The sequence below is a fragment of the Oncorhynchus clarkii genome, chromosome 1 (genome assembly GCF_045791955.1).
Source record: "Oncorhynchus clarkii lewisi isolate Uvic-CL-2024 chromosome 1, UVic_Ocla_1.0, whole genome shotgun sequence".
NCBI classification, from domain to species: Eukaryota; Metazoa; Chordata; class Actinopteri; order Salmoniformes; family Salmonidae; genus Oncorhynchus; species Oncorhynchus clarkii.
Window position 1 is genome coordinate 61666355 of NC_092147.1, and position 14796 is coordinate 61681150.

The following is a 14796-nucleotide window of genomic DNA, read 5'->3' on the forward strand; positions in this document are numbered from 1 at the left end:
AAGAAGGAGTGCTGCATCAGATGACCTGGCCTCCACAATCATTCGACCTCAACCAGTTGAGATGGTTTGGGATGAGTTGGACCGCAGAGTGAAGGAAAAGCAGCCAACGAGTGCTCAGCATATGTGGGAACTCCTTCAAGACTGTTGGAAAAGCATTCCTCATGAAGCTAGTTGAGAAAATGTTAACAGTGTGCACAGCTGTCGTCAAGGTAAAGGGTGGCTACTTTTGACCGTTGATTCTGATCACGAAAAACTGTTCAATTTGTCTTTCTCAATTTTCAAACATAAATGGGTTTTGCCTTTGGTGGTTCATCGATGTGTCATTCTGGTCATGCACGCTGCGACCAACGTAGCTAGTTCGTTAGCTAGTAACTCCTCCAGTATTTGTTGACCCCATTTCACAGGATTTGTTTTTGGACGGAAGCTGTAGAGATCAGTAAAAAATGGCACTTCTGTAGCCAAATATCTTATTTATCAATTTTTGTTTGTTTTCATTAAATGACCTGGTATGATGGTGCATTGATCAATTACACAGTTTATAGCCGTCAACCTTTAAAAAAGTCAACCTTTAAAGTAACTGTTCAGCGTTTTGAGATTTCTATGAAATATGACCTATAATTAATTATGATACGTATATGTGACATATATCATAATATATATGATAATATAATATATATATGATAATATGACCTATAATTAATACAGTATGCGTGAAATAGTTCCTTACAAAAAAGGGTAATTAAGTTTGTGAAAAAGTATTTTCTGTGTTGGAATGGTGTGGGCGTACCCCAACAACAGAATGATGTGGGCGTATACCGGTCATTAAAAATATTCACTCGAGTAGACTTTTCTCTCCAATTTATACTTTGGCCACAAATACAAGTATAATTTTGTCAAGAACATTATTTGGGTATGATTTAACAGAATATTCATTTTTTAAATTTATCTCAGCCTCATGGCAAACTGTGTAGAGTAGCAGGAAATTAGCATTCTCAGTGCAAAATGTGAAAAATAGCATGTGATGAGCTATAAAACAGAACATTTTTCTCTGCCCCATGGTAAAATGTGTAGAATTGCAGGAAATGACCTGGCTTTTCACTTATCCTTCCACTTATACTGTGTTTTCAAAATACCCAACCAGATACCCCTCAAAATACCCCTCATAGATAATAAGTGAATTGCAGGAATTGCGTATAAAATGTTTTTAAAAACTCTCTACTGTTCGTCACCCCCAATATCTACACCCCAATTTTGCCCTTGATATTTAGTGATGAGCTATCCTGTGAAAGTCTATTTAAAAAGTTATGATAATTTAGCTCACTATGTGTTTTTGTTGTTGTTGTTTAAGGATAATGTCAACCCAGGTCTTTAGTGACAAAACAATGGTCTTTTTAGATGTCCCATTCAAACTAGAGAAGGAGGAGTGCCTCATGACCTCTGGGAGGCTGCTGTATGTTGTCTCCTGGGCTGTGGATGAGAGTGGCTTTCCCATGGCGCCCACTGCCCCACCACACAGACCCAGCTCAACCAGGTGAGTCTGAACAACACCTGACTGACTTCCACAAGGTTGGCCGTCTTCTCACACACACGCACGCACACACACACACACACCTCTGTTTGTCTGTTACCTTATGAGTTGAAGGCTTTTCTTTATGCTGTCTTGCAATAGAAACACTAACCATGTCACATTGCCTGTAGACCCATGGCCAGCGGTCCCAATGCAAGTAGGCTTGAATGGATCAGGGACCTTCAGTTTGACCCCAACCACCCTTCTAACACAGAACTCACAGAACTCCTTAGGGTGAGTGTTAACACCGTAGACTCAGCACCTCCACTTGTATTCTACCAAAATAAACCCAATGATGTGTTGTTGATATAAAACACTCCGTGATTGCCATGGATTCGAATCAGGAAACAGCTAGAGGGCTGAAACATGAAAGCTTGCCCGGAGCACTTGGTTTGAAGTGGACATTTGAAGTAGCGTCTAATATTGTTTGACCAATAGGAGGCCTGTGAGCAGAGAGACAGAGCCACGGGTCACTTCCGCCTGCATGCCCTGGAGGAGGAGTTTGACTTCACCACTGAGGAGCAGCTGGAGAAGTCCAGTCGCTTTGGTCTCCTGCAGCTGCGGAGCTCTCATGCTGTGGACGTCAGCCCCTCCAAACCCATCCCTCTCCACGACAGAGACATTACTGAAGCAATGTTCGCTGTAATGCCCTTCTCATATAGCCTGGTTCCAGATTAGTTTGTGCTGTCTTGCCAATTCCTCCAGCATGGTCATTGTCATGCCAATGTTTGGCTATACACAGCATAAACAAATCTGTGGGACTAGAGTAGACTACTTCCTCATCCCTATATTCTGCAACGTTTTGGATTTGTTTCATATATAGTTTCATACAGGTACATACTTTACTCTCGTCCTGCAATAATTTTGTGGGTGAATTGTTTTTAACAAAAGTGGACTTTTGTTGCTTTGTTGTTTCCCAGGATTATGGTGCATTCCCAAGTCTGTCCCTTATGGATGAAGACCCTATCACAATGCAGAGAGCACGCTCTATACACTACATCCAAAAGGTACTCTTATTCCGTCCCTAGATTCTGTCATCTGGAGTCAGATTGCATTTTATTGCGTATGTCTGTGTTCACAGCTTACTCATATGATCCGTTTGATATATGAACATGTGCGAACGAGTAGCAATACTGACATGTCATTTTCGATTGTCATGTGAGCTGTAATTGTTATTTTAGGCGCTGAATTTGGCAAGAGAAAAACTGTTGAACATCAAGAGGAAGTACAAGTTCTCTGATATAGTCACTGAGTACCACGAGGCAGATACAGTGATGTGAGTGTCAAGACTAATTTTCTCCTTAACACTTCTCCACATACAAATGGTGTTGCTGTACAGCCCATAAACCATATGTCATAAAGAAATCTAAAAGTATTTTTAGCTTTTGAGGCCGAAATTTCAGTAATAATGATAATCATTTAGTGGGTGCTTATATTTGTCCTATTTCAATGTGTTTTTTTTGCAAATCCCATTCTCCCTGAGACCCTTGGAAAGCAGGGTCTTCACAGCCAGGGTCTGGCATTCAACAGCAACCCTGGAGCAATACGGATTAAGTACCTTACTCAAAGGCACATCGACAGATTTTTACACATTGTCAGTCCTGGGATTTGAACTAGCAACCCTTCGGGTTACTGGCACAACGCTCTAACCTCTAGGCTACCTGCCGCCAGGCTACATGATGATACGTCTCTATGTTTTCCTCTGACACTTCTAGCGTCCTAGCCTGGAATCCAAACTGATATGCTTTGTTTCACCATTGAAATGGAGCATATCCATTTGAATTCCAGGCTAACACTCTCCACCCCATCAGGGAGTTCAACTGGGACGTGTTCAGACTTAAGCGACCTCTCCAGCCTCAGCGCGTGAAGAGGAAGATCATTCCTACCTGCTCCCTCTCAGACGGGGACCTGAGGATCCATGTTGCCATCAACAATGCCCAGGGCCTGCCTGTTCGCCAGGAGGCTTTCCTCAAGTATTGATCCAAGTTCTACCCATCCTACTACTTTTACAACTACTACAGCTTCTAACGTAAAACCTATGCCATTCCTATAGCAAATACCTCTACTTCTACTATCATCACTTTACAGTACACCCAACCCAATACTACTTGTACTATTAGCTGAACATATTCGCTATATCTACAATACAGTTGGCAACTTGCCTTAACAACCCCACATTGGCAGATACTTCAGCTTCTCATGCCTGCAGCTATCCTAATATAATTCCTACTGTACTGTACCATGTGTGATGCAATGGTCCTCTTATCCAATTCTAGCAAAGATTAAAACCTTTTGACTGAATCTCCTCCCCCACGTGACAACCACGCTCATAGAGAACACCATCAAAAATAGACACTGCTTTCTATTTCCTTGACAACGCCGTTCCATCTGTGTGGAAGCAGATCTAATGAGTTGTGTTTTTGTGTACCTTCAAGGGAGATCCAGGCAAGAGGCTCCTGCTGTGGTCTGTCGAGCAGCAGCAGACTCAACATGAAAAGCAGCTCAGAAAAGGCTGTCCTACAGGTAAAATGGTAGAGGTAGCACATATTTGGTGCTAAAATATCACAGACGGCGACGTGATCGCCGTATATAGAATATTGAAACAGAATTCAAATTGCACGATTGACAGTCAGATACTACCGGACTACGAACATTTTCATTTTCCTTGATAGCTTTTTGTTTGTTGCCGTATAGGCCGTTGACATGACGTACTGTATATAACAATGTGGTTATGTAGGTTCATAACAGGTACAGTAGGTTGAGTTTTGCCCCATGGTTGTGCCAGGCTCAGGTTCAGCCCTTCGTGGAGGTTAGGTTTCAGGAGACAACATATGAGAGCAGCGTAGAGCAGGGACCCAACCCATGTTGGAGGGAAGAGTTCACCCTGGAGTTTAAGTATGACACCCGCTACTCTCCTAATTCACTGTTCATTCCATCTCCAACTGGCTCCCCAAGTCAACACTGTGCATCCGTACACATGTGACTGTACAGTTCGTGCTAACAAAATCACATTTCATAAATGTCACATGTAATGTTCTCTCAGATCCTTAGGGGGTGATTATAGCCACGCGGGCCTTTCCAAAGTTCAAGACGACATTGTCATCAATGTGTTTGATGAGATGTCCTTTCAAGTCATTGAGGTACTGCAAGCCTCAACCATGAAAGTACAAGCACTATTCAAAGGCCACTTCAAATCGCAGGGTGAACTGGAAATCAACATTCTGTCCCATCGCCATCCCTCCCTTACTCTCTTTTTTTTCTTTCATCTTTTATCTCACCTGTGTGAAACCCAGAGCAGTTCTCTGAGAGGCTGTGGAAGCCAGGTGTTCTCTGGCAGACAGTGGCTGGGCTCGGTCACCTTACCCTTCAGATCTCTGCTGCAGCAATCCAAGGTACGGCTCTGCGCGCGCACACACGTTCAGGTGGTGCACAAAGTCGGATAAAAGGATTTAAAGCCTGTCGGCTTTGTCCAACTTGGCCTAGTAATGTCGGGGAGTTGCTGTGGTTGCTTGCTGTATATGAACATGTCTTTGTATGTACGGTTGCCTTGTAGACAATTAACACTCTTAAGATCGTAGAAAAGAGGTGCTAAGTAGAACCATATAGGGTTCTTCGGCTTGTCTCCATATGGGAACCCTTTTTGGTGCTAGGTAGAATCCTTTGCAGAGGGTTCTACCCAGAACCCTCTATGAAGGGTACTTCATAGAGCCCTCTGTAAATGGTTCTACTTAGAACCCTCCATGAAGGGCTCTTCCTAGAACCCTTTATAAGTGGTTCTACAAAGAACCCTTTTATCATCTAAAGGTTCTTCCTAGAACCCTCTATGAAGGGTTCTACCAAGAACCCTTTTATCTTTGAAGGGTTCTTACTAGAACCTTCTACGAATAGTTCCACCAGCTTTACTATTACATTCTTTATGACAATAGATTACATACAGTACCAGTCAAAAAATTTGGACACACCTACTCATTCCAGTGTTTTTCTTTATTTTTACTATTTTCTACATTGTAGAATAATAGTGAAGACATCAAAACTATGAAATAACACATATGGAATCATGTAGTAACCAAAAATTTAAAAAATGTAAATGAATAAATCACAGAAGACAGAAATCATGGCAAAGATATCAACTATAAAAACTGAAGAACGTACGCACATCCAGGTACTTTCCACAGATGTTAGAATTTTAGGCAAACTCATGGAAAACAGAAAGGAAAACGCTGCACACTGCCGTTCATGCTCCCAGGTGATATTTATTTACAACGGTTCGACCCTTAGCTCTTCATCAGGCATCCATATCCCAGGTGGGGGCGGAAGGTCCTATATATAGGGGCAGTACTCAGTGACATCACTTCCTGAAACAGGAGGTAAAAAATGTATAACATAGTTTCACAATATTACATTCAATGTATCAAATTTATATGATCATACACACAGAATGTGATCAATATTTATAGTAAAATACATACAATATTCAATTAGGATTAAAAAAAAACACAATTCAGACTTATTGAAACTATAAAAACAGTTTCAAGTCAAACTCCTCATTAAGGCCAAGAGGAGACAGTGTGTTCAGCCTGTGGATCCAGAACGATTCCCTTTGAAGAAGTTTCCTCTCGATGTCCATTTCTATTCCAATGTATCTCAGAGAACTATTAGGATGTCCAGCTTGTACAAAATGAGCAGCCACCAGATTTTTTAGTCTCATCTATTTTGTATATTGATGCGGTGCTCACTGATCTGTGTCTTAAGGCTTCTATGGGTTTTCCCTATGTAGGACAGACCACAAGGAAATGTCAACATGTAAATAACATTGGTGGACATGCAGGTAATGAAGCCCTTGATGTTAAATCTTTGTCCTGTGGGGGGTGAGTAAATGAGTTACATTTGTACGTAAAGCTGCATTGAGTACATTGGCCATATTTGTAATTACCCTCTGGAACCTTGTCCAAAAAAGTTTCCCTTTTCTCTGGTGGGTAATCAGATTTAACCACAATATCTCTCACGTTTGGAGGTGTTTTAAAAACCATACGTGTGGGATATTAAAAAAATAATAATAATAATTTAAATTACCTTGTGTTTCAGGAAGTGATGTCACTGAGTACTGCCCCTATATATAGGACCTTTACCCCCAACTGGGATATGGATGCCTGATGAAGACCTAAGGGTCGAAATGTTGTAAATAAATATCACCTGGGAGCATGAACGGCGGTGTTTCCTTTCTGTTTTCCAAAGACATCAACTATGCCAGTGTTGTATATGTAAAATGATTAAAGGTACAAGATACATGCACAAATATTCCTATATAGGTACAATTTCAAACATTCTAACACCTACCTTATCCGATTACTAAAAGTTTAAACACTGAGGTAAAGAGTAATGCTCAGGCACTATTTAAAATAAAGGGTTCTTCAGATGAAAACGTTTCTTGGTTGAAACCTATCCCTCTGCAAAGAATCCTTTTGGAACCTTTTTATCTAAGAGTCAACTCTTTGATAGGTGTATGAGAAACTGACCATCTGTACCCCACCGACCCTACTGGGCTACATGTGGACAGGGGAAGACATGGTCAATGACCAGGGCGTAGAGATACCCGCGAGAAGAGATACCAGTTTCATGAATGTCTTCATCACATTGGATCCAGCCATCGCTCTGAGTGATGACCAGACAGCAAAGGCAAATCATTTTCATGTTTAATACTGTTTCATTTTAAAGAGGTACTATGTTCTAAAAACCTCTTTGCCTTCAAGTAAAAACACTTAAACTGTTATTTGATTTAGACGTTTGCTGTGGAAGATATTGATCGATAAGATATGGAATATGATTACTCATTAATCAGCATCCATTCTTTTAAAGTGCTTATGTTTAATGTCATGACTACTGTGATTGATAACCAACTGTACAACTGCATCAGAACACACATCCATGGAAATGTACTATTTGCCCTTTTCACATTCAGTATGGTGACCAGAAGCCCCTTTGGCTGGTGAGTATCAGTCCAATTTGTATTGCTTAGCCTAAATGATAAGTCACCCTTTTCCATGCACTGCTGCTGCTCCTACAGAATTCTGTGTTTGTATCCGTCTCCGGGTAGTTTTCCACAGACGAGGATGAGGACTTGCTGAACTTGACCTATGAGTATGAGAAGCAGTGTAAGGTGGCGGCAGGCCGGGTGAAGAAGCGAGTCATAACCACAGTGATAAATAGTGAGGGGAGGCTTGTCCTGGCACACCGGTTCTTCAAGCCACTTCCTCCTCCACAGGAAGTTGTACTGGACACCCCCGACAATAGCATGTCTGTTCTCGTAAGGCTCCAACATAACTAGATCTGGGTTCAAATACTATTTGAAATCCTTTCAAAACACTGAGTGTTTGCTTTAGTCTGCCTGGAGAGCCAGATGGGCGGATTTTTTGTTGTTGTTTTTTTACTTTTATAGAAAAACTCAATCAAGCCTAGCGAAAGTATTTCAAATGATTTAAAATAGTATTTGAACCCAGGTCTGACCATAACATCACAATCATTAGAATGATTCAACCCATAAGGTTAATGTCTGAAATATATATAAACAACATGGAATCATAATGAAAGCACAGTTGTATTCATTTTTTGGGAGTTTTACTTATTTGGAGTTGTTTGGATGGAACTCAGTTCATTTGTTTATATGCATTACATTAAACGGCAATCCCGCCACTTTTCAACCTCATATTCATCATCTCCAGCACCAAACCAGTGTCTACATATGTGAAAACAGCGTGTTTCTATGATCTGTGGTTAAAAAGATAAGAATAAAAAATGCTTCTCTGTGACAAAGGATGGATAGATAGTGTTTTTTAAATTGTGATTTTCAAAACCTGCAACGAGTTCCTAGCCCAAGGGATATTTTGTTGCTCCCCACATCACCGCAAATCTCATAGTGTTTGAAAATCTGTTTTTAAAATATTTTAACATTTGTCATCATCAGGTAGAACTTTTTAAATGTATATTTATTTCCTAAGAAAAACTGAATTACACTGTTTTCACATGTGTTGACACTGGTATTGTGCTGGAGATAATGAAAATTACGTTGAAAAGAGGTGGTTGCCCTTTATTTGATTCCTATGTTGTGCTCTTAAAAATGTTTTGCTCTGTGTAACCCAGGAGAGGGTGGCAGCTTTTGTGTCCCTGATTCCCACCTTGTCCTTCCCATCGGACGTTGGTGACAGTGGGGACATGTGGCTCACCTCAGAGGTAAACAAAACAGACCATGTTGTAGACTGAACATTTGGTTTCACAGAGCCAAGACTTAAAACATCACTTATGTTCAGCAGATATTAAATACCAAGAAAAATACCAATAATTATCAACATAGTTTGGTCAGCTTGTTGTTAACCCAGTGGTGCCTTTCTCATTCTTTATTGCACACCTTTGCTATACACAATAGCAATGCTTGGAGCTGGCTATGGGAAACCATATCAGTTTGGCAGTTCTGCTGTGCAACTTCTTTCATGACCTGACGGTAAATGGGTGGCTTCTCCTGGGAACATCTGTCGTAGAGGTAACAATTGACATGTGCTGTTTAAATGTACATTGCCTTCAGAAAGTATTCACACGCATTGACCTTTTCCACATTTTGTTGTGTTACAAGGTGGGATTAAAATGGATTTGTCGTTTTTTTGTCAATAATCGACACAAAATACTCTATAATGTCAAAGTGGAAGAAAAATACAAAAATGTGTATAAAAAATAAAACATGAAAAATAAAACACTAATATACAGTGGGGCAAAAAAGTGTTTAGTCAGCCACCAATTGTGCAAGTTCTCCCACTTAAAAAGATGAGAGGCCTGTAATTTTCATCATAGGTACACTTCAATTATGACAGACAAAATGAGAGAAAAAAAATCCAGAAAATCACATTGTAGGATTTTTTATGAATTTATTTGCAAATTATGGTGGAAAATAAGTATTTCGTCAATAGCAAAAGTTTATCTCAATACTTTGTTATATACCCTTTGTTGGCAATGACAGAGGTCAAACGTTTTCTGTAAGTCTTCACAAGGTTTTCACACACTGTTGCTCATATTTTGGCCCATTCCTCCATGCAGATCTCCTCTAGAGTAGTGATGTTTTGCGGCTGTTGCTGGGCAACACGGACTTACAACTCCCTCCAAAGATTTTCTATGGGGTTGAGATCTGGAGACTGGCTAGGCCACTCCAGGACCTTGAAATGCTTTTTACGAAGCCACTCCTTCATTGCCCGGTGGTGTGTTTGGGATCATTGTCATGCTGAAAGACCAGCCACGTTTCATCTTCAATGCCCTTGCTGATGGTAGGCTTTGTTACTTTGGTCCCAGCTCTCTGCAGGTCATTCACTAGGTCCCCCCGTGTGGTTCTGGGATTTTTGCTCACCATTCTTGTGATTATTTTGACCCCACGGGGTGAGATCTTGCATGGAGCCCCAGATCGAGGGAGATTATCAGTGGTCTTGTATGTCTTCCATTTCCTAATAATTGCTCCCACAGTTGATTTCTTCAAACCAAGCTGCTTACCTATTGCAGATTCAGTCTTCCCAGCCTGGTGCAGGTCTACAATTTTGTTTCTGGTGTCCTTTGACAGCTCTTTGGTCTTGGCCATAGTGGAGTTTGGAGTGTGACTGTTTGAGGTTGAGGACAGGTGTCTTTTATACTGATAACAAGTTCAAACAGGTGCCATTAACACAGGTAACGAGTGGAGGACAGAGGAGCCTCTTAAAGAAGTTGTTACAGGTCTGTGAGAGCCAGAAATCTTGCTTGTTTGTAGGTGACCAAATACTTATTTTCCACCATAATTTGCAAATAAATTCATTAAAAATCCTACAGTGTGATTTTCTGGATTTTGTTGTTTTCTCATTTTGTCTGTCATAGTTGAAGTGTACCTATGATGAAAATTACAGGCCTCTCATCTTTTTAAGTGGGAGAACTTGCACAATTGGTGGCTGACTAAATACTTTTTTGCCCCACTGTATATTGATTAGATAAGTATTCAACCCCTGAGTCAATACATGTTAGAATCACCTTTGGCAGCGATTAAAGTGGTGAGTCTTTCTGGGTAACTCTCTAAGAGCTTTGTACACTTGGATTGTACAATATTTGCACATTATTATGAAAACAATTATTCAAGCTCTGTCAAGTTGGTTGTTGATCATTGCTAGACAGCCATTTAAGTTTTGCCATAGATTTTCAAGCCGATTTAAGTCAAAACTGTAACTAGGCCACTTGGGAACATTTCATGTCGTCTTGGTAAGCAACTCCAGTGTATATTTGGCCTTGTGTTTTAGGTTATTGTCCTGCTGAAAGTTGAATTTGTCTCCCAGTGTCTGTTTGGAAAGCAGACAACCAGGTTTTCCTCTAGGATTTGAACTGAACTCTATTCAGTTTCTTTTTATCCTAAAAAACTGCAGTACCTCATCCTTGCCGATGACAAGGATACCCTGAACATGATAAAACTACCACCATGCTTGAAAATATGAAGAGTGGTACTCAGGAATGTGTGTTTTTGTTGGATTTGCAACAAACATAACGCTTTGTACTCAGGACATAAAGTTAATTTCTTTACCAAATTTTTTAGCAGTTTCACTTTAGTGCCTTATTGCAAACAGGATGCATGTTTTGGACTGTTTAATTCTGTACAGGCTTCCTTCTTTTCACTCTGTCATTTAGGTTAGTATTGTGCAGTAATTACAATGTTTTTGATCAATCCTCTGTTCTCCTATCACAGTCATTAAACTTCAACTGTTTTAATGTCACCCTTCGCCTCATGGTGAAATCCCTTAGCGGTTTCCTTCCTCTCCGGCAACTGAGTTAGGAAAGACACCTGTATCTTTGTAGTGACTGGGTGTATTGATACACCATCCGAAGTGTAATGAATAACTTCACCATGCTCAAAGGGATATTCAATGTCTGCTTTTTATTATTTCTACCACTAGGTACCCTTCTTTGCTAGGCATTGGAAAAGCTCCCTTCTCTTTGTGGTTGAATCTGTGTTTGAAATTCACTGCTCGACTGAGAGACCTTACAGTTAACTGTATGTGTGGCGTACAGAGATGATGTAGTCATTCAGAAATCATGTTAAACACACAGTGAGAGTCCATGCAACATATGTGACTTGTTTAAGACATTTTCTGTTGTGTGCCCTGATGAACACAAACCTGCTCTCGTACAATGGGGAGGGTGTAATGTTTCCACTAGAAGACAAACAAAACCGCAGCATAGCGGCTTTAAATAAATGGGCTGAAGAAGCATGGGGTTGCCCATGCACATTTTTACTCCTGAACGTATTTAGACTTGCTGTAACAAATTGACTACTTAGACTCGAGACATTTCATCTTTTCATATCTAATTAATTTGTCTAACAACATAATTCCACTTTGACATTTTGGGGTATTGTATGTTTAGGCCATTGACCCATCTCAATTTAATCCATTTAAAATTCAGGCTGTAATATGGCAAAATGTGGAAAAAGTCAAGGGGTGTGAATACTTTCTGAATGCACTGTATACATAAAACAACAATGCACTCCCATCCAAATCAATGTATTTGCGAGTCAGCTGAGAAAATAGACTACACCTTTAGTGCAGTGTATTTAATTGTATTCGTTGAGGGCAACACAGTAGCATTCATGTTTGTTTTTGTTTTTTTTCCAGGGAGAGACCACCTATGTCCTTACTCAGGAGAACACTTGGTTTGTGTTGTGGAACCCCAGAGATGGGAAGCATTATCAGTCATACGACTCCTTCTGTCCTCTAAAGACTGTCGACTGTCTGGTCAATGGTGAAAATGTAAGCGTGGAGTCCATGGACATGGATACCCTCAGTGTGTTTAATTTATGTCATCCACTCAGGATTATGTGTACGTGAGTTTAGTCAAAACAGATGGCAAGTCAATAACTCCGTCCCAAAGTCCACTTCCCAACTGCTGTTCTTTGTCCCTGCCCATGCTGTTTACTATGCTATTGTGGTGACACTGTGTTCTACCAGTTATTTTATATGTTAGTATCACGAGACTGTCTGTGTTGTGACCTATAAAAAAAAAAAAATCACTGTTGGTGATTGATACGGCGACATCATTATACCATCACGTGTGCATTCTATGCAAGTCTCGTTCACCAGCTGTGTGGTGCTCTAAAACTGTTGAAAGGGATCCTCGTCTTCAGCCGCTATCTTGACTAGATCTTAAAAAGGTTTTAGGTGACGTGTCCATTGACCATAAATGTCATGTGCTTGATCTGACTGGATGTCTATCAGGTGTGGTTCCATCTCCAACCAACAAGAAAGATGCCCATCACTTTTGACGTATCAAATAATGCCACATGGAAACCCTTACTCCCCAAAGGATTCAACTCGGACTCATCCTCAACGGTATTTCTAACCTAGTTTATTTTTGCTGCTTGTAGTGTTAAAAGACGAGACGTAAAATGTAAGATACGGTTCCAAACATAAGAGTTTCAATGAGGTTTTGCCTCATTGAGAATTAGTGACAGTAGTGAAATATTTGAAAGTAGGTCATATTTGAAGAACACAACTTATTACTTATATTGAGTCAACATAACGCGAGTCAATTATGTACAGTAAATTAAAAACTGCTCAATGCTAACTGTCAAATTTTCCAGCCAACAGAAATTAAATACCGTCCCCCTCAAATAGATCTGGTCAATCACCTTCAAAGAAGGTATGTTAATGTGGATTCTATATTTAAGGCTATGCATTGCTTTTATCTTAGAGCGAAATGCAGGACAATTTCATTTATGGTCTTGTCTGTCCCATCCATGAATTTCATTCTTCAACACAGGCTGGAGATGAAACTGAAAAGTTGTGTGATGGACTGGAGAAGCCCCCACCCGACACGCTGGAGCCCCCGCTGTGCAGCCATGCTCTCAGAGGTCATGCATAAGCTTGAGAGGAACCCAGCCTCTGACACAATAGCGCTAGAGATAGACAGGCTGCTGGACACCATGAAGGATTACAAGGTGAAATAGGCCTACCCGTAACCCTTTTTAATATGAAAAGGGGAATCAGTGGATAGTATTTATTATGGACCAAATGGATTGAAACAGGAAGGGACTACCTGGACTGGTCCAATAAAAATCTTATTTAATATTCTGTTGTGTCCTGATGAACAACCCTGCTCTCGTACAATGGGGAGGGTTTGATGTTTGAGATTGTCCTTAAATTTTATAGAAAACACACAGGCCTTCAGAATAAAAATTGGTGTATACTGTTGTAAGACTTGCTACATGACTAATAACAGTGACCATTATTGGGTATGATATCACCCCCAAAATGATAGAAAAAGGAAGATAAAAACATTTTTAAAAAATGTTTTAACTCCCCTATAATTTATTTCAGCAGCGGTGGCAAAGGTAGCGGGAAAAGGTCACTTAAGGATAGTCTACTCCAAAATTAATCAAAATTGTATTGACACCATCTGAAATATAATTTACCCTTTAAAAGCATAACCTGTAGCCCAACTGATAAAGAATAGCGCCTTTCAATAAATATGAAAAGGCATGGGGTTGCCCATCATTTACTTAATTGAAATAACCCCAAAAGACGATGCATAAAATGCTACTTACTACAAATAAACGTAATTTGTCCCGCTGTTCTTTCAAGCACATCTCGGTAGAAAGATACAAATAAACTATAGGGGAAACACTGATTAACTGTGTGTTTTTAGGTGACTGGTTTCCCCATTCATATGGCCTACCAAGACATGAGCACAGTGATCGAGGCGGTCTACAACACCAGAATCCACAGCACTGAGATCCCTGGGACAGAGTTTGCTCTCTCCACCTACATCCATCCATACCCCAACCACATCCTGTCGGTGTGGATATTCCTGGCAACGCTGGTTAAACACCAGCATGGCGTGTTCTATGTTCCTTCAGTACACAAGCACTGAGACACCCTGGTTGTGTTCATTAGGCACCAAATGGAAGGAAACTGACAAAACGGGGAGGGACTACCTAAAACCCTTTTTATGTTATACTTTTTTTTGCATGCCCGTATGAACAAAATCTCTGCCTTTCAGGGTCAGCTTTTCCTAGTCGTTTTTCTCCTGTGGGGAAAGTAATGCAGAGCGATTCAGACCAAGTGATTGAATCCACAAACCTGTACATAGCAAATTAATGGAAATACTGCACAATAAAATTGTCCATAAATATGCCAGCAACATGAACCTATATTTGTTAAACCCTTGATTAGCACATATCCGGTATG

The 14796-nt window shown here is 40.4% G+C and overlaps 2 protein-coding genes across 2 annotated transcripts; both read left to right on the forward strand.

Annotated features, from left to right (window-relative positions):
* Positions 1 to 1466: 1466 nt before the first annotated feature.
* Positions 1467 to 4691, forward strand: LOC139416760 (protein CC2D2B-like). The gene is made up of 8 exons (XM_071165811.1): positions 1467 to 1531; positions 1699 to 1801; positions 2006 to 2209; positions 2488 to 2574; positions 2749 to 2843; positions 3379 to 3540; positions 4003 to 4090; positions 4611 to 4691. The coding sequence occupies exons 1-8, from the start codon at positions 1491 to 1493 to the stop codon at positions 4623 to 4625; spliced, it is 795 nt and encodes a 264-aa protein (XP_071021912.1). The 5' UTR covers positions 1467 to 1490; the 3' UTR covers positions 4626 to 4691.
* A 34-nt stretch (positions 4692 to 4725) lies between these two features.
* LOC139407410 (protein CC2D2B-like) lies at positions 4726 to 14687 on the forward strand. The gene is made up of 11 exons (XM_071151211.1): positions 4726 to 4731; positions 4861 to 4959; positions 7067 to 7243; positions 7662 to 7871; positions 8705 to 8794; positions 8988 to 9101; positions 12226 to 12360; positions 12826 to 12939; positions 13191 to 13249; positions 13370 to 13547; positions 14255 to 14687. Exons 1-11 carry the CDS (start codon positions 4726 to 4728, stop codon positions 14477 to 14479), a joined length of 1407 nt encoding a protein of 468 aa, XP_071007312.1. The 3' UTR covers positions 14480 to 14687.
* Positions 14688 to 14796: the final 109 nt, after the last annotated feature.